This window comes from Engystomops pustulosus, chromosome 8, assembly GCF_040894005.1.
Source record: "Engystomops pustulosus chromosome 8, aEngPut4.maternal, whole genome shotgun sequence".
NCBI lineage: Eukaryota > Metazoa > Chordata > Amphibia > Anura > Leptodactylidae > Engystomops > Engystomops pustulosus.
The window spans coordinates 79,249,271-79,267,615 of NC_092418.1; the positions used below are offsets into that span (position 1 = coordinate 79,249,271).

At 43.3% G+C, this 18,345-nt stretch overlaps 1 protein-coding gene and 1 long non-coding RNA gene across 3 annotated transcripts in view; one reads left to right on the forward strand and one right to left on the reverse strand.

Annotated features, from left to right (window-relative positions):
- The window catches only part of LOC140074658 (putative methyltransferase DDB_G0268948), a 38,495-nt gene that overhangs the window by 8,661 nt on the left and 11,489 nt on the right, over nucleotides 1-18,345 (forward strand). For both annotated transcript variants that reach the window (XM_072119714.1, XM_072119715.1), the window contains exons 2-6: nucleotides 6,607-6,740; nucleotides 8,050-8,213; nucleotides 8,300-8,513; nucleotides 9,045-9,145; nucleotides 11,392-11,529. In XM_072119714.1, the coding sequence (XP_071975815.1) occupies nucleotides 6,630-6,740; nucleotides 8,050-8,213; nucleotides 8,300-8,513; nucleotides 9,045-9,145; nucleotides 11,392-11,529 (728 nt within the window). In that variant the 5' untranslated portion in view covers nucleotides 6,607-6,629. The remainder of the gene's footprint in view (nucleotides 1-6,606; nucleotides 6,741-8,049; nucleotides 8,214-8,299; nucleotides 8,514-9,044; nucleotides 9,146-11,391; nucleotides 11,530-18,345) is intronic.
- On the reverse strand, nucleotides 7,987-10,316 carry LOC140074659 (uncharacterized). Its single transcript, XR_011849238.1, has 3 exons — nucleotides 9,741-10,316; nucleotides 8,230-8,458; nucleotides 7,987-8,139 (listed from the first exon to the last, which is right to left on the reverse strand). It is a non-coding gene; the product is annotated as an uncharacterized lncRNA (long non-coding RNA).

The following is an 18,345-nucleotide window of genomic DNA, read 5'->3' on the forward strand; positions in this document are numbered from 1 at the left end:
TGCCTTTGGTGGTGTGTTACTCCTGAGCAAATACATGGTGTTACCACAGCCTTAAAGTTATCCCGTTATCAGTTTCAAAATAACAGGGAATATCTTAAGTCTACTCATCACCCCCGAAATTGCTAATTTACTAAAAAGAGACATCAAATAATACATAATAACATTTGCTGCAAAAAGTTCATTTGGGTTTAACATTAACTGTGTATGGCACTATGAGGTTATTTGCATTTATATATTTCAGCACTATCAATGCATACAATGTTTTTTTATCCTTTTGTGGCAGCAGGAGGGCTTCATTTTACTGCTCACCTCGAGCAGCAGAGGGGTCGGGCCCTACTGCCTTACAGAAAAGTAACAAATAGTGATGAGTGGTTCGGAATCGCTAAATTCAAGTCTGTACCAAATTTGGTGGATTCTGCACTCACAACCCCAAAAGACTTACTGCTTATCAACCAACTTGCAGCCCCTCAGCAACCATAGGGATATTTCTCTACTGTATAAGAGGTTGCTTATCTTCATAGGGTCAATCAGATGGGCAGAGACTTGAGATGAGTCCTCTGTGTGGTGGAAATCTGAAATAATGTGCCCTGTGAAGAACTCCATTAAGCTACTTATAGCTTAATGGACACTCTCCCTGTCGTCCCAGAGTTGACTCCCGCCCTTAAAAGGGCAGTACCATTAAGACTTGCCCTATGAAAAATCAAAAATACCCCCGCATCCCCCCACCCTGACGCGTTTCTTCACACATGGGATTCATCAGAGGGTCTACATCGGTGAAATGCGGACATTAAAAATTAGATACAGTGGCCCCTGTTATGGGGTCACTAAGGGGTATCAAATGTGCAGAGTGGCTAATATAGGGATAAGTACTCTGCAGCGGGGCCCAAGTGAAGTGGCCACACTCATAATCCCTAGCTGATCTCTAGAGACCAGCTAGGGATGATGAGTGTGGCCACTTCACTTGGGCCTGCCCTTGTAAGGGAGGGAGTCAACTCTGGGACGACAGGGATTGATTTGATTTCTCCTCACATCCATTCCTCCCCAGGAGAGTACTTATACTCCCGACCCAGGAACCCACCAGGTACCTCTGTACAGACACCAGCATGTATGGTAAGATGCAAATATTTTCTACTACATCTATGTGTCTGTAAGAGATCAAGAGACTTTCTGAGGATTTGGTGTGTACATTTTTTGATCCCAGTGATACTGTGACCATCCGAGCTGGATGCCCTGGATGATTTTACTGTTATTTGATATTATTTAAATGTTGTTTTTTAATGCATATCCAATAAAATGTTATGAATTTTAGTTATCTCACTTGACTAGCTGGTATAAGATTGATATTTGCAAGTTGAGAGCAACGTTGGCCCCCAAAACTGTGTATGGCAACCTTGCTTGGTGTCTATATATAGATTTTTCGCTAATTACTTACTTACTAAGGGTCCGCACGGCACATTTTTCTCCGACTATTTCTGATTTGCGCCGCATTTAAGTGGGGTTTTTGGTGCAGGCAATCGGATTTTGGTGCAATCGCGCCAACTTGCATGCGACACAAATTGAGGGGCGTGGCCAACGGACAACCTGACTGATTCGGATTAAGCGCGGGATTTACAATTCAAATTGTGTCGCCAGAAAATGCACTCACATACACCAGGAAGAAGAAGGTGAACTCCGGCGGACCTCTGCGGGCAAGCGACAGATGGCAAAAAAATGGAAGCACGGTCTTGGAGAATCGCGCCGGACTTCATCCTCATCGGAGAATGCACCCTGGGGACCGCACCCTGGGGGTAAGTAAATCTGCCCCATTATCTCCAATAGACGATAATGGAACCTTCCGTTTCTTTTTTTCCCATGAACTTTGTACCTAGCGGATGTTTTCTGAAGACTAGCCCTGACCCTTGACTAGATGGTGCTTAACTTCCTAATCTCAGCATCAAAGGAAGGCAAGATCCGAAGAGCAGGTAAATTAGGATGCTTGCCGTAGTTGACAAAGAAAGGAGACTTAGCAGAAGATTTATGGAACAGACTACTGTGTGCAAACTCGGCCCATGGCAGTAATTCTATTCAATTATTCTAGCCTGGGGAGAGGTATAACCGCAAGAACTTCTCCAGATCTTGATGTACTTTCTCAGTTTGCCCATTGGAATATGGATGATAAGCAAAGGAGAAATTGAGTTTGATTTCCATTAGATCACTTAGAGCTTGCCAGTATTGAGATGTGAATTGTGTCCCCCTGTCTGATCTCCTTGGGACAACCGTGTAGATGGAATATATCTCGGATGAAAATGGAGGCTAATGTAGCATAAATTAATTCCCTTAAGGGAAATTTTAGAGAATCAGTCCGCCACGACCCAGGTGGTGTTGTCACCTTTAGATGGAAGAAGGTCTGTATGAAGTCCATTGAGATATGTGTCCATGGAATTTCTGGAATAGGAAGTGGTTGAAGAAGACCAATAGGATGCCCAGGTGCATTTTTATGTTGAGCACACAGATTACAGGCAGCAACATATTCATGTATATCTGGTGTAATAGAGGGCCACTAGTAGTTCTTGGCATAAATTCCAGAGTCATTTTGACTCCTGCATGCCCACAGAAGCAAGAGGAATGCACCCAAGCCATATACTTTGATTGCATTTCAGACAGAACTAAAGTTTTCCCACATGGTGCAGTCAGAATTTTTTCAAAAGCAGTGGCAAGCCATATCCTACTAGGATCAAGGATGTGTTTTGGGGTGGATTGGATCTCCTTATCTGCTGCATAATAAAACCTGGAAAACACATCAGCCTTCCTGTTCTTCAAGCCCGAGTGATAGGTGACTCGTATGCTTGTTTAAGCTGCTTGAAGGCTTGGAAAGCCTCTGGAGGCCATTTCTGAGGGTTAGCTGATTTCCAGGTAAGAGCAGTGATCGGAGCAATAATGGATGAAAGTCCCTTGATGAATTGAATATAAAAGTTGACAAATCCCACAAATCTCTGGATTGCCTTAAAACTTGTGAGTTGAGGACAATTCTGGACAGCCTGGACCATGCCTGGATCCCTCTTAAGGCCTTAGCCTGACAGAATACATCCCAGAAATGGAATAGATGGTTCCTCTAAGAGACACTTTTCCAATTTTCCTTGAGCTGGGTCAAAACCTGCTGAACATGATTGCGTTGTTCAGGCAGAGAATGAGAAAAAAAATAAAAATCATCAAGATAAAAGTCCCGGAAGATTTTATTCATAAAACTCTGGCAGACAATGGCATAACCAACTACTCATAATGGCCATCCCGGGTGTTGAAGGCCCTTTTCCATTCATCCCCAGATTCGGATGAGGTTGTAGGCACCCTGTAAATCCAGCTTTGTCAAAAGAGTGGCACTACAGATTCTCTCAAAAAGTTCATATCTCAAGGGTAGCAGTTACTTATTTTTGTTGGTAATTTCATGAATGCATCCCCTTTGGAGATTGTCCTTGATATTCTCAGACATGATTTGTGCCTCCGGTAATGACAGATGGTAGGTCCTTCCTCGTGGAGGGGTTTTTGACTGGAAGCAAGTCGATAGCACAATCACAGGGAGAATGAGGTCGAAGCCTTTCTGTCTGAGACTTGCTGAACACATCAACAAAGGAACAATAGGGCTCTGGAATATCTTCCCTTGTTTAAGAGAGGAGAAAGTGACTGGCTTTATTGGTGATACCTTTTTCAAGCATGATGATATACACTTAGGGCACCAAGCGAGTAATTCCGCTGTATCCTTGTTGAAGTGGGGAGCGTGTCTCCTTAACCATGGTCATCCCAAAATTAGCTTGGTGCAACACTACGGCATGCAAATCTACGGGTAAGGTGTGTTACCGGATAGATCCCTCTGGTATTGGATTACCAACAATGCATACCCGGGGTACAGGATGAGGAAGAGCAACCCCATCAGGCTGCAAGTGAGGTAGAAATGAAGTTCCCTGGTGAACCAGAATCTACAAAGGCATGCATAGATAAGGTTCCTTCAGGAGCAATTAGGGACACCGTGAGTGTGAACTGGTTTGCGTTTTTCTGCAAAGGAGCAAAACACAGTGAACCTAGGACTCTTACTTGGTCTAGGTCCTAAAGTTTTTGTCACGGCGAGGACGCTGCCGCCTCGTCACGTGACTTTGGGTGCAACTGTTCTTGGTCTACTCAAACTCAAACATGCGCTCACCTTTCACTCAGGACACAAATTGAGCATAAATCACACCTCATACAGCTCCACCACTTATTGCATTTATAGTGGGACCAATAAGTATCCCACTCTACATCCACTCTTTCTTCTCAAGCAGTCATCTTGTTACACCACTAGACATGAACACTCAGCACTCTAGCAGTCACACAGCTAACCACACTTTACAAGACTATGAGTTCGCAGAGCATACAGGGTCCAAAATTAAGGTGAAAATCTCTAATGACAAAAAGTTGTTCACTGCATAAAAAAAGATGTTAAAAACAAAAAAATTACAAAATAAAATGACACACAATATGGCAAAACGGTTATAAAATAAAAAGGGAGTAAAATAACAGAAACTTACAACTTAAAGTAAATCCTGATTCCCTGGAGGTGGAAGAAATATGGAACACCCAGCTTGTCAAGCAGACCCCATAAAGTGAACCCCATTTATTGTATTTCATATTGTTTTATATCTTCTCAGTTTAGTTCAGGTTTCAGAACCTATGATTCATTAATTAGTCCACAGGGTCATTCAGGATTGGGCAAAGTGTTTATGAGGGGGGAGAGTCCAGGAATTTTTAAACAGTTTCTTTGTTTCCAAATCCCTAAATGCAGGGATGGGGGTAGGTGCAGAGGAGAGGTGACCAAATGGCTTTTGAAGTCACCACAGGACATTCTGCAGGTCAGAGTTTATCAGGTTGTAAGGATTTCCAGGATGTTGTAAACACTGCCTGGACCCCTCAATAGATGCCATATATTTCAACAAAGTTTGTAATTGCCCTGTAGTTAAACAAATCTTATACATTCACAATTAATATCTCCTTGACAGTTTTTAAGGCAAGTTTTTAACTGGTGCCCAGAATCTGCACAATACAGACACAGGTGATTTTTCATGTGGTTTTCTCTCTTTTCTGGTGAATTAGGCTCGTCCTAACTGCATAGAGAGAGCAAACAAGCTTGAAATTAAGATGCCTGGACCTCTGTTTTTCAGGTTATCACTTTCTCAGAACCTGAGGTACACTTTGTTACATAGAGAAATGCGGTCATCCACTCATCTTTGATTGGGTCGGACAACCCCCTTGACACAAGAGCTTTCTCATTCCACTTTAATTCAGAGGCAAAAGTCCAGAACTAAAATAACATACTGAGCCACAGTCTGAGACTCTTGGCAAAGGTGTAGCAGGGATGCAGCTTCTGCAGACAGTCAACCGGGCTTATCAAGGATGTTCCTGGAATTGTCCAGAAATGCTTGATATTTGTGTAAAACTTTAGTTTTGTCACAAACAAAATTCACTGGAAGCAGCTCAAAATGGATGGAACACTGGTTCAGGAACTTGTGACAACTCTTGGGTTCCTCATTGTAGTTGCTAAGGGGTCAGAACCATATTTGTGGGAGGTGCCAGACCTTGCGCCACTTGGGGCATTTGAAGAGGGTACAGGCACTAAAAAAAGGACTAGAGGTACTGTAGCAGCTGTTGTTGGTTTAACTCCTGGTTAACCACCCGTTCCATATTAAGCTTTTACAACTCCCCTAAGCACTTATAAGTGTTGGTGTGCCGAGCCTACAAGCCCTGGGTCTTCACCATATCCCACCACAAAAATTTTGCTGCCAGGGGCAGGTGGTAAAAGCTTGATAGGTTATAACTCTTGGGGCTGAGGACTCGCAAATGGCAGAGCAGAGTTCAGAATTGGAGGCAGGAACAGGTAGTGGAGTAGTGACCCCAAACACAAAATCTGGGAGACACTATTGCATGCAGCAACCTGAGCAGGCAGAGGGCTGGAGCACAGGGTAGAGACTAATACTCAATCAAAGACTAAACATTCACGTGACCACAGGAATTGACTGCAATGCTAAACAGCAGTCACCAGAGGGAGTTTAGCGAGCAATCTGCATATTCGCCACCAGAGAGAGTCATATTGCAGAATCATGACAGCAAGCAATCTGCATACTTGCCACTAGAAGGAGATAGAAAGCAGAATCAGTGCATAATCATGACACATCCTCAACCACTGACAAACCTAGAACATTTTTACAAGTTTACACTGTATAAAGACATGGGGGCGCATTTATCGTATGCTGGCACGCCCAGCACCTGCCAGGTCTATTGAAGGCTCCGGCCTCCTGATAAATCCTAAAGGACAGCTGTGCTTCTATAGTAGGTCAGATCAGATTTCAGTCGTACAAGCCCTGATAAAATTTGACCCATGGTTTTTGGACAAAAAAGACCAAACCCTAAGATGGCACAAAGTGAAAAAAACATTGGAAAGCCAACTAATAAGTGGTATAAATATAGATTTGAGAGACCAAACATGCACCCAATGTATCAATCATCATTAGCCATTTATATCTGGTAAAGTTTTAGACTATCTAGTCCAGGTTTACAATATTGGGCAGGATTAATACTTTTGTTCCATTTTTTTCTTTTAATTAGAATGAGCAACTATTAAAGCTGTCATGGCGGCCCAATTGTTTGAGAAGATGCAATTTTCTTTAGTATATCAAAAGTATATGATTCCGGTCTCCAATGCAGTCATCAACATGATTGTATCATATGTGAAAGAAAAAGTAAGTGACGTAGACTGGAATTCATTTGAATGAAGTATCCCAATCCTATTTACTATACATGCAGTACGTTTAGACCTTTTTTTCACATTTTAATATTTTACGGCCATGTGCTATTCTGCACTCAGTGGCAAATAACATATATCAAACAAAGATCCCGGCAATCATAGTCTTCATCAGCTCATAGGTTTATTGTGCAAACGTAACTTATAGCATATTCACAGTGACAGTAGTAGTAGTAGTCTACTGTCGCTGTGAATATGCTATAAGTTATGCTATGAGCTGATGAAGACTACGAGTGTCGGGATCTTTGTTTGCTATTGGATTGTGGCATTGACCGAACCCTGAGCACCATGAATTTACAGTGCCATCTACCTACAAAGTTTATCAAATAACATATAAACAGAATGTTATCCATTTTTGCCAAGTTATTAGTAAGAAAATAATTACATGTTGCGCTAATGCCAATATTCAGACCCTTTATTATTACAGCTTCTTGGGTGGGATACCAAAAGGTTTTGTACATCTTGATTTGGGTTAGAGTTTGACACTCCCATGCGGTCTTGGCTGTGGACTTATGGTCGTGGCTTGTTGGAAGGTGAAACTTTGACTCAAATCACTTTGGAGCAGGTTTGCTCTATTCATCTTTCCCTTAACTATGGCTAGCCTTCCTTCTTCAGCCACTGAAAAAAACAACTACCATGCTTCACTGTATGGATGGTATTGTAATGGTAGATGGTGAGCGGTGCCCAATTTCCCCACATGCTTTAAAGTTTAATATTTTGAACAGTGCTTTTTTGAAAACATGTGTGTTTTACTAAGGAGAGACCTCTTTCTGATAAATTTTCCATGAAATTGATCCTATACAATGATAGTTTACCACATCCATGACTTTGGAGTTTAGCCACTGTTTACTTGGTTACCCTTCATACTAAGGTCTTCTCCCTGATTATTTACTTGGGATTCTAGCTCTGGGAAGTGTGCTAGGTCATTTAAGGCACATAGTGGTAGGGTACCTTGGTATTGCTACTTGCAACTCAGAAGTTGTACAGATTTTAGGGAACTATTCAACCTTTTGATTACCATTTTTATGGGCTGCAAAAAAGGTGCAAAAACAGATTCAGGTGGTCCCCAAACTAAGGACACCTGACTTACAGATGACCCCTAGTTACAGACAGATCTTTCTGCCCAATGTGACCTCTTGATACAATGATCAGCTGTTACGTGTCTGTAATGAAGTTTTATTGATAATCCTTGTTGTATTATAACCATGTTATTTTTATTATGACATATTATCTGCCCTTCGTTATAGACAAATGAGCAGCCTCTTGATTTGGCGTTGGATGTTGGCTGTGGGACTGGACGTTACACTCTTCCTCTAGCTCCTCACTTCAAGAAGGTCCTAGGAATAGACATCAGTGATTCCCAAATAAATGTGGCTAAACAGAACAATAAAGCAAGCAATGTGTCATACATGTGAGTATTTACTAACTTAAATTTCTGCTTATCATAGAAGGATTAGATGAAGTTGGTCATACTAGTATTTCTCGCTCTGTGAATAGGGTGGCTGCGGCTGAGAAGTTACCAATAAAGGATGACTCTGTGGACCTGGTGAATGCCGGTCTTGCTGCTCATTGGTTCATTTTAGACGAATTTGCAGGAGAAGTGGCTCGTGTCCTTAAGAAAAATGGATGCTTGGCTCTTCATGGTTTTCATCCATCCTGGGAGATTAAATACAAGGATCTGTCACAGGATTTAAGTAAAACAATCTCAGAGGTAATGTGTTAGATAGGAAAGGAAAAAAAATTGAAATGGTTCTGTCCACAGATAGGAGTCTGTTTCTCCCTATGGTCGCCAGCTCTCTCTGAAATCCGGAGACTGGAGAACCGGTCCTGCTTCCCCGATTAGCGATGGAGCAGTTGAATGCTGCAGTGTTGTCCACAGATGTTGCTGCAGACTTTGGACCTGCCCCACTGACTGAGGTCCTGAGTCTGCAGCACCATCTGTGGTCAGGGTGGAGTTAAATGTGTACTGCTCTTTGAAACATTTACCCCCTCTCATTACTTTCATTCTCCTCAAGCCATGAATAATATGTCCTACTGGAGCTATCATACTAGCTTTTGCCAATCAATCTGTAATCTGTCTTCCAAAATCACTCAAGAGACTGTCCTAACCAAAGTTAAATGAACACTAAATGACTTCAATGACTTCAAAATTTGTCAACTGCCTTTGAAAATGTCAACCATGTTATCTTTAATATCATTAAGAATTATGTTTTCCTATTAATGATTTTTATAATGTTTGCAGGTTTGGGATACCTTGTGCCAGTATGCTGAAGAAACCTCAAATCATGTGCTCACTCAATACCAAAATATATATGAGGCTGTTACACTCAAAGACAAGGAATGGTAATGTTCTGGTGCTTTTACTATGGGATATTATTTAATCCAAGAAGGGTGATGGCAGTGTGACTCTTATCCATCACCCACGATTTATTAGGTCATTTGTAGGCAGCAAAGTTATTTTTCTGTTTATTGCAAAGTCTACCAGAATATAGAAGGGCATTAAGGTGATTCTGTCACAATTCTACATTACTGATTGTTGATGTCTAGTGGGCCTAAATACTCATTACATGTCCCAAGGGCATCCATTTAGTGGAAGCAAATGTTTCTATTATAGTTTTATTTCAGATGTGTCTATTCCCTGATATACAACTCTAATGGTAGTTTATCTTACAGACCATTTGTTGGGGTTTTTCAAAAGGGCCCCTTACTCATAAACCGTTCTTCAGTCCTGAAGATATTAGGGGGTTTGGTTTTCTTTTCCATTTGTATTGCGATTTCTACTATCCTGCCTTATCTAGGTCTAGGATTAGTTAGACGACATCGTCCATTAGATATACTGATGGTACTGATGGTAGATTCCTATAACATGTCCGTCGTCTTCTGAGCTGTATTTAACGTTACTGTCCTCATTATGGTAATTTTTTAAATTTATACTTACATACCATATCCTAATTATCTAGTGGCGCTCAGGCTTACGTCACCTCAGTGCCTCCTGGCTCCGTGGGCTGATAATTTAATCAAAACCTCTATGTAGCTGGGTCGCACCCCAGCAATCTGAGACTTTCCTTGCGCAACTGCAAGTTGCAACTGGCTGCGCAAGACTGCAGGGTGACATCATCGACAGTCTGAAGGATACTAGGGTGGCACCCGCTTTCCAGTACATGGCATGGAATTTTACATACAGTGAATGGAAAGTACAATTTGGGGGAAAAATAAAAATAATTATGGATAATAAGGTGGGGGAGCAAAAAATTTGACTCTGGGGTGAGAATGGGATGCCGCATATATATATCTCGAAAAATTCACATCGGATCAAACAACAAAAAAAATATATACGAAATATTTCTTAAAAATCTATCTAATGATACTAAAGTTGACCCTGTATTTTTTACCACACAAGGGTGAGGGGCGGGAAATCTCATGCTTTAATGTAGAAACTACATTCAGCCTAACCAAGGAAAAACGCATGGACATACTAGTTTTCTGTTCTCTTTGAGGGCTGGTTTAATGTGAGTCACCTTGACTATCACGCATCGAAAAGCTTGATTAACTTTAGTCTCTCCCCCTTTTTCTTGTTACCTACAAATTTTGCAAATATTGAATACGGTACTCTATATTCATACTGCTCAAACTGTGCATCTAGTTGAACTTGACAATATCCTATTCAATGATAAAATCAGTCTACAGCATGAGTAGATGAGTGTGGTTGGTCTCATTTTGTAGCATCAAGTCAGAAGAACAAGCTGGCCATTTAATGTCGCCTCTTCTTCCAAGATATTGTCTGTCTAAAAATTGTCGAACTGTTATAGCAAAGTGTGGTCCTGCACCACACCTGCACGGGAGGACCTGGTGTGCTGAATTTGGTAACTTTGGATAGTTTTTAAAAAAATGTTGCAAACCTCGATTTTCAAATTTTGGATCTGAGGCATATTTATCAAAATATCCCCTTTTCAATGTTTGACGCACATTTCGATTTTAAGAGCACCATATCTCACTGAAGAGCTAGGTCAAACCAAATCTGCAATAAAAACATGGGCGTTCCCATTAAGGTTTTACATTTTTGACACATATATTTTTAGCTTTTTGTTCTGCTGTGTATTACGCAAGATATTCCACCGACCCAACCTTTTTGTTACACCCTGTATATACCAGCAATAAATATGCAGTACATAATATATATAAATGTATACCAATAATGACTTAACCGCACAGAATACAGCAATAAGTATACTGTAGAAATAAATATGTATAAGTGTTGAATATACTGAACACATAGAAGGTGCCAGTTAAAGTGCTGGCACAGACCCTCTCAGTGATGTCAAATCTGCCGCTTATGAAACAACTCAAATCATGGCAGCCCAGGGTCAGGCCTCTAGCAATTCATCCCCTATCAAATATTGTTTAGTGAAGATACAACCCTTTTAACCAATTATGATTACAAAAAGATTCTGCTGTACTATACTATACAGAAAAAGAGCCATACAAAACACAAACAGAAATAAGTTATCTTGTCCATATCTTTGTGAATACATGTTGATTGATGCAACTTCCAGTTACACTGTATCACATCACATATTCTTTATTTCCAGGATCACAGATATACCAGTCACAATTACAATGTCAATTTCAGAGATTCTTGGTTTTTTTCAATCACTTTACATGTTTCAAATATTATTGGAGAAAGATGTGAAGGAAGCTGAAGAACTCATTATAGAGACTGAAAGAAGGTGCAGTATAGATGTGTTACGACTTAAAATAATTTAACAGTAAACGGATTTGGACCAGCAAGTCCATGGTGTAACGTAAGAAGATGGTGTAATAAGAAATGAATCCTTTATTTAGTTTGCATTTAAAAACAAAGTCGATCAACTTCATACAGAGCAATTTAGGAAAAATATCTGATGTTTTTGGAGTCTTACTGACTCTTAAAAAACTTCTTTCACCAGGATGAAGGATTGTAAACCATGCACACTGACATACTGGTGTGTGTCCCCTCTGGCAGGGTCTGCTCTTTGTTTACCTTCTTATTCCCTGGTTTGTAATTTAAAAAAAAGGGTTAATTTTCATAATTTTAAAAGATGTTTATAGAAAGGCTGATCCTGCCAGAGAAGGTACACACCACCATGTGAATGTGCTTGGTTTACAATCCTTTAACATGAAAAGGGAAAAATACATAGCCACATGTATTTTGTACATTTACTATATTAGGCCCAGTTCACACTCGCATTCAAAAGTCTTTTATATGTTCATTGATTTCAATTCACTTTTAATTATTTCAGCTAGTTTCTGTTTCTGCACCAGCTCTGTTGGCTTCCATTACTTTAGATGGAACAAATAGCTTTGCAGCTCCTGTCTTATGTTCCGCTCAGATAGGTGATGCACATGGACGCTAATGGAAGCCAATGAAATCAACAGACTTTTAAGGAATCAATTAGATTTATATTATTATTGTGTTAAAGTTGGAATATAATAAAGGGGGTCCGAGCGCAGGTGTAAACTCAGCCTTATTGATTACTTATATGATTTTGTTTGTTCCAGGTCTTATTTAATATATCATGTAAATTATAGAAGTACAAAGACAAAAGCAAAATAAAATGAGGCCTTTGCAATTCTGCCCTCCTGTGGGATGAAAACAATAAATACCCCGGTCTGTGCCTTGGGTCCAGTATGGCAGCTCCCGCCATTGTCGGCCCTTTGTTGGTATAGAGAGGGCTTAGTGATGACGATGCATCTAAAAGCTAATACAGGCTGCAGCTAGAGGCTGTAATAGGAGAGCATTGACAATGTATACATATATATCAACAGAGACTGGTGGGGATGTGAGGCAAAGTATTATCTGGGTCCAACAGTACAAAAATGTAAGAAATGATGAGCACTAACTCCATGTGGAGAGGGCTGAACCCTTTGTATACAGCAGTGATGGCAAACCTTTAGCGGCTGATTGCCCAAACTGCAACCCAAACCCCCCCTTATTTGTTGCGATGTTCCACCAAAAATTAAAGTAACTTGTTGCTCCCTGTTTTTCAACAACTCTCAATCATATTGGCTTCCTGAGGACAGAAACACAGTAGAAAGATGGAAAATTTGCATTATTCTAACTTCTTTCCAGTGTCCCTCTGCAGTCAGATAATTGTGGGGCCACCAGGAGGTCCTCCATAGGTCCCGTGCCATAGGTTCGCCCCCACTGGTATACAGCAAAGTTGTCTGGTATAAAGAAGACACCGGCTGTTAACACCTGTAACCCTTGTTGCAGTTGCTTATCTTTTAGATGCATCAGTTGAACCTGACTATAACACTTAAAAAGTGGCAGTGGACAGGTGCAACCTACATGGCACCGATTGCCGACTTTCATGATGTCAGTGTGGTGGCGAGGTGGAAGCCTCTCAGTCAGCCGTCCATGAGGCAGGCTGTAATATCAATCTATTTTACAATATATGGCAATACAGTAGTATTTCAGCATATTTTATGAGTGAACCATTAAATCCTAGGGGACTTGTAAAAAAAAAAAATTCTGAGTTCATACAAATAAAAAATAAACAATATCATTAGAGATGAGCGAACACTAAAATGCTCGGGTACTCGTTATTCGAGACGAACTTTTCCCGATGCTCGAGTGCTCGTCTCGAATAACGAACCCCATTGAAGTCAATGGGAGACTCGAGCATTTTTCAAGGGGACCAAGGCTCTGCACAGGGAAGCTTGGCCAAACACCTGGGAACCTCAGAAAAGGATGGAAACACCACGGAAATGGACAGGAAACAGCAGGGGCAGCATGCATGGATGCCTCTGAGGCTGCATAATCGCACCATTATGCCAAAATTATGGGCAACAGCATGGCCATGACAGAGTGACAGAATGAAGCTAGATAGCATCTAAAACATCCAATAATTGACCCTGACACTATAGGGGACGGCATGCAGAGGCAGCGGCAGCAGCGGCAGGCATGGCAACATACCCTAAATGGACTCAGGCTTCAAACCAATGGGTAGCAGAGAGGAACCAAAGGAGGTGAGCAAGAAGCGCTCAAATAATATCGGTACATGATAAAAGTTTGCCAGTATATTTTGTGGATTACACAGCAGGGTGGCGACAAAGTTAACATGGAAGCCATGAAAACAACCCAAAATTCTGCCTGACACAGCTCGTTTGATAAGGGGACCATGTATGGAGGCAGTGAACTAGTAGTAGATTAAAGGTGCTGCAGTTAAAACTATGTTAGTTGGATCTTGGCATGGAGCTGGCGCTCCGCTGCCAGGCGAGCTTTCGCCAATCCAAGCCCGTGTCTCTAGGCTACTCCCCAAACAGCACTTCTAAGAACCTTTTGTATAAGATCAAGTGTAGTAGCGTTCTTATAAGTTTAGGATATGCCGGGTGAGGGGAATGTAAACAGATGCGCAAGAAGCGCTGAAATAATATCCCTAAATGGTAAAAGTTTGCAAGTATATTTTGGGGATTACACAGCAGGGTGGCGACAAAGTTAACAACTTTGATGTGGAATGCCCTGTAATAGCTCTTGGGCGGTGTGCCTTTTATCGCCTAGGCTCAGCAGTTTCAGCACCGCCTGCTGTCGCTTAGCGACGGCACTGCTGCTGTGCCTAGAGCTACCGACTGATGGCGCCATGCCCACGGATGGTAATTCGGAGGAGGAGGAGGTGGAGGAGGGGTGGGAGGAGGTATAGTAGGCCTTTGAGACCTGGACCGAGGTAGGCCCCGCAATTCTCTGCGTCGGCAGTATATGACCAGCCCCAGGGTCAGACTCGGTCCCAGCCTGCACCAAGTTAAGTGTAGTAGCGTTCTCATAAGTTTGGGATATGGCGGGTGAGGGGAATGTAAACAGATGCGCAAGAAGCGCATGATGCGCATGGAGCTGGCGTTCCGCTGCCAGGCGAGCTTTCGCCAATCCAAGCCCCTGTCTCTAGGCTACTCCCCAAACAGCACTTCTAAGAACCTTTTGTATAAGATCAAGTGTAGTAGCGTTCTTATAAGTTTAGGATATGCCGGGTGAGGGGAATGTAAACATCTGCGCAAGAAGCGCTGAAATAATATCCGTAAATGGTAAAAGTTTGCCAGTATATTTTGTGGATAACACAGCAGGGTGGCGACAAAGTTAACAACTTTGATGTGGAATCCATGAAAACAACCCAAATTTCTGCCTGACACACCTCGTTTGATAAAGGGACGATGTATGGAGGCAGCTATATGGACGACTTTTGGAGGTAGCAATGGAGACAACGTGTGGAGGCTGCTATGGAGACAATTTAATTTGGATAGTGCCTGTATGTGGCAGTCCCAAACATTTTTCAAACCAGAGGAGCAGGTAGGTGGCCCTCCAGTAAAATGGGATAGATTGAGTGCCTGTATGTGGCAGTCCCAAAAATGTTTCAAACCAGAGGAGCAGGTAGGTGGCCCTGCAGTAAAATGGAATAGATTGAGTGCCTGTATGTGGCAGTCCCAAAAATGTTTCAAACCAGAGGAGCAGGTAGGTGGCCCTGCAGTAAAATGGAATAGATTGAGTGCCTGTATGTGGCAGTCCCAAAAATTGTTCAAACCAGAGGAGCAGGTAGGTGGCCCTGCAGTAAAATGGAATAGATTGAGTGCCTGTATGTGGCAGTCCCAAAAATTGTTCAAACCAGAGGAGCAGGTAGGTGGCCCTGCAGTAAAATGGAATAGATTGAGTGCCTGTATGTGGCAGTCCCAAAAATGTTTCAAACCAGAGGAGCAGGTAGGTGGCCCTGCAGTAAAATGGAATAGATTGAGTGCCTGTATGTGGCAGTCCCAAAAATGTTTCAAACCAGAGGAGCAGGTAGGTGGCCCTGCAGTAAAATGGAATAGATTGAGTGCCTGTATGTGGCAGTCCCAAAAATTGTTCAAACCAGAGGAGCAGGTAGGTGGCCCTGCAGTAAAATGGAATAGATTGAGTGCCTGTATGTGGCAGTCCCAAAAATTGTTCAAACCAGAGGAGCAGGTAGGTGGCCCTGCAGTAAAATGGAATAGATTGAGTGCCTGTATGTGGCAGTCCCAAAAATTGTTCAAACCAGAGGAGCAGGTAGGTGGCCCTGCAGTAAAATGGAATAGATTGAGTGCCTGTATGTGGCAGTCCCAAAAATTGTTCAAACCAGAGGAGCAGGTAGGTGGCCCTGCAGTAAAATGGAATAGATTGAGTGCCTGTATGTGGCAGTCCCAAAAATGTTTCAAACCAGAGGAGCAGGTAGGTGGCCCTCCAGTAAAATGGAATAGATTGAGTGCCTGTATGTGGCAGTCCCAAAAATTGTTCAAACCAGAGGAGCAGGTAGGTGGCCCTCCAGTAAAATGGAATAGATTGAGTGCCTGTATGTGGCAGTCCCAAAAATTGTTCAAACCAGAGGAGCAGGTAGGTGGCCCTGCAGTAAAATGGAATAGATTGAGTGCCTGTATGTGGCAGTCCCAAAAATGTTTCAAACCAGAGGAGCAGGTAGGTGGCCCTCCAGTAAAATGGAATAGATTGAGTGCCTGTATGTGGCAGTCCCAAAAATTGTTCAAACCAGAGGAGCAGGTAGGTGGCCCTGCAGTAAAATGGAATAGATTGAGTGCCTGTATGTGGCACTCACAAAAATTGTTTCAAACAGAGGACCGGGTAGGTGGCCCTCCAGAAAAATTAAATGCATGAAGTACTATAGCAAGAGCCAGTGGGCCCTGTCAAAAAATAGCCAGTTTCCTCTGCTTTACTGTACAAAGAGGAGGAGAAGGAGGAAAATGAGGAGGAGGAGGAGGAGTGGATCAATTATTCAGGTTGAGCTTCCTTCACCTGGTGGAGATTGGAAATTCTGAGAAATCCAGCCTTTATTCATTTTAATAAGCGTCAGCCTGTCAGCGCTGTCAGTCGACAGGCGTGTACGCTTATCGGTGATGATGCCACCAGCTGCACTGAAAACCCGCTCGGACAAGACGCTAGCGGCAGGGCAGGCAAGAACCTCCAAGGCGTACAGCGCCAGTTCGTGCCACATGTCCAGCTTTGAAACCCAGTAGTTGTAGGGAGCTGTGTGATCATTTAGGACGATGGTATGGTCAGCTACGTACTCCCTCACCATCTTTCTGTAAAGATCAGCCCTACTCTGCCGAGACTGGGGACAGGTGACAGTGTCTTGCTGGGGTGACATAAAGCTGGCAAAAGCCTTGTAAAGCGTACCCTTGCCAGTGCTGGACAAGCTGCCTGCTCGCCTACTCTCCCTCGCTACTTGTCCCGCAGAACTACGCACTCTGCCGCTAGCGCTGTCAGAAGGGAAATACTGTTTCAGCTTGTGCACCAGGGCCTGCTGGTATTCATGCATTCTCACACTCCTTTCCTCTCCAGGGATGAGAGTGGGAAGATTTTGCTTGTACCGTGGGTCCAGGAGAGTGAACACCCAGTAATCGGTGCTGGAATAAATTCTTTGAACGCGAGGGTCACGGGATAGGCAGCCTAGCATGAAATCTGCCATATGCGCCAGAGTACCAACGCGTAAGAATTCACTCCCCTCACTGGCCTGACTGTCCATTTCCTCCTCCTCCAACTCCTCCAACTCCTCTTCTTCTGCCCATACACGCTGAACAGTGAAGGACTCAACAATGGTCCCCTCTTGTGTCTCGCCAACATTCTCCTCCTCTTCCTCCTCATCCTCCTCCACCTCCACCTCCTCCGATATGCGCTGAGAAACAGACCTCAGGGTGCTTTGGCTATCAACAAGGGAATATTCTTCCCCCGTCTCTTGTGACGAGCGCAAAGCTTCCGACTTCATGCTGACCAGAGAGTTTTTCAACAGGCCAAGCAGCGGGATGGTGAGGCTGATGATGGCGGCATCGCCACTGACCATCTGTGTTGACTCCTCAAAGTTACTCAGCACCTGACAGATATCAGACATCCACGTCCACTCCTCATTGTAGACTTGAGGAAGCTGACTGACCTGACTACCAGTTCTGGTGGAAGTTGACATCTGGCAGTCTACAATCGCTCTGCGCTGCTGGTAAACTCTGGATAACATGGTCAGTGTTGAATTCCACCTCGTGGGCACGTCGCACAACAGTCGGTGAGCGGGCAGTTGGAGGCGGCGCTGCGCTGCCCTGAGAGTGGCAGCATCTGGGCTGGACTTCCTGAAATGCGCACAGATGCGGCGCACCTTCGTGAGCAAATCAGACAGATTGGGGTATGTCTTGAGGAAACGCTGCACTATCAGATTTAACACATGGGCCAGGCATGGCACATGTGTCAGTCTGCCGAGTTGCAGAGCCGCCACCAGGTTACGGCCGTTGTCACACACAACCATTCCCGGCTTGAGGTTCAGCGGTGCCAGCCACAGATCAGTCTGCGCCGTGATGCCCTGTAATAGCTCTTGGGCGGTGTGCCTTTTGTCGCCTAGGCTCAGCAGTTTGAGCACCGCCTGCTGTCGCTTAGCGACGGCACTGCTGCTGTGCCTAGAGCTACCGACTGATGGCGCCGTGCCCACGGATGGTAGTTCGGAGGAGGAGGTGGAGGAGGGGTGGGAGGAGGAGGAGGCATAGTAGGCCTGAAACACCTGGACCGAGGTAGG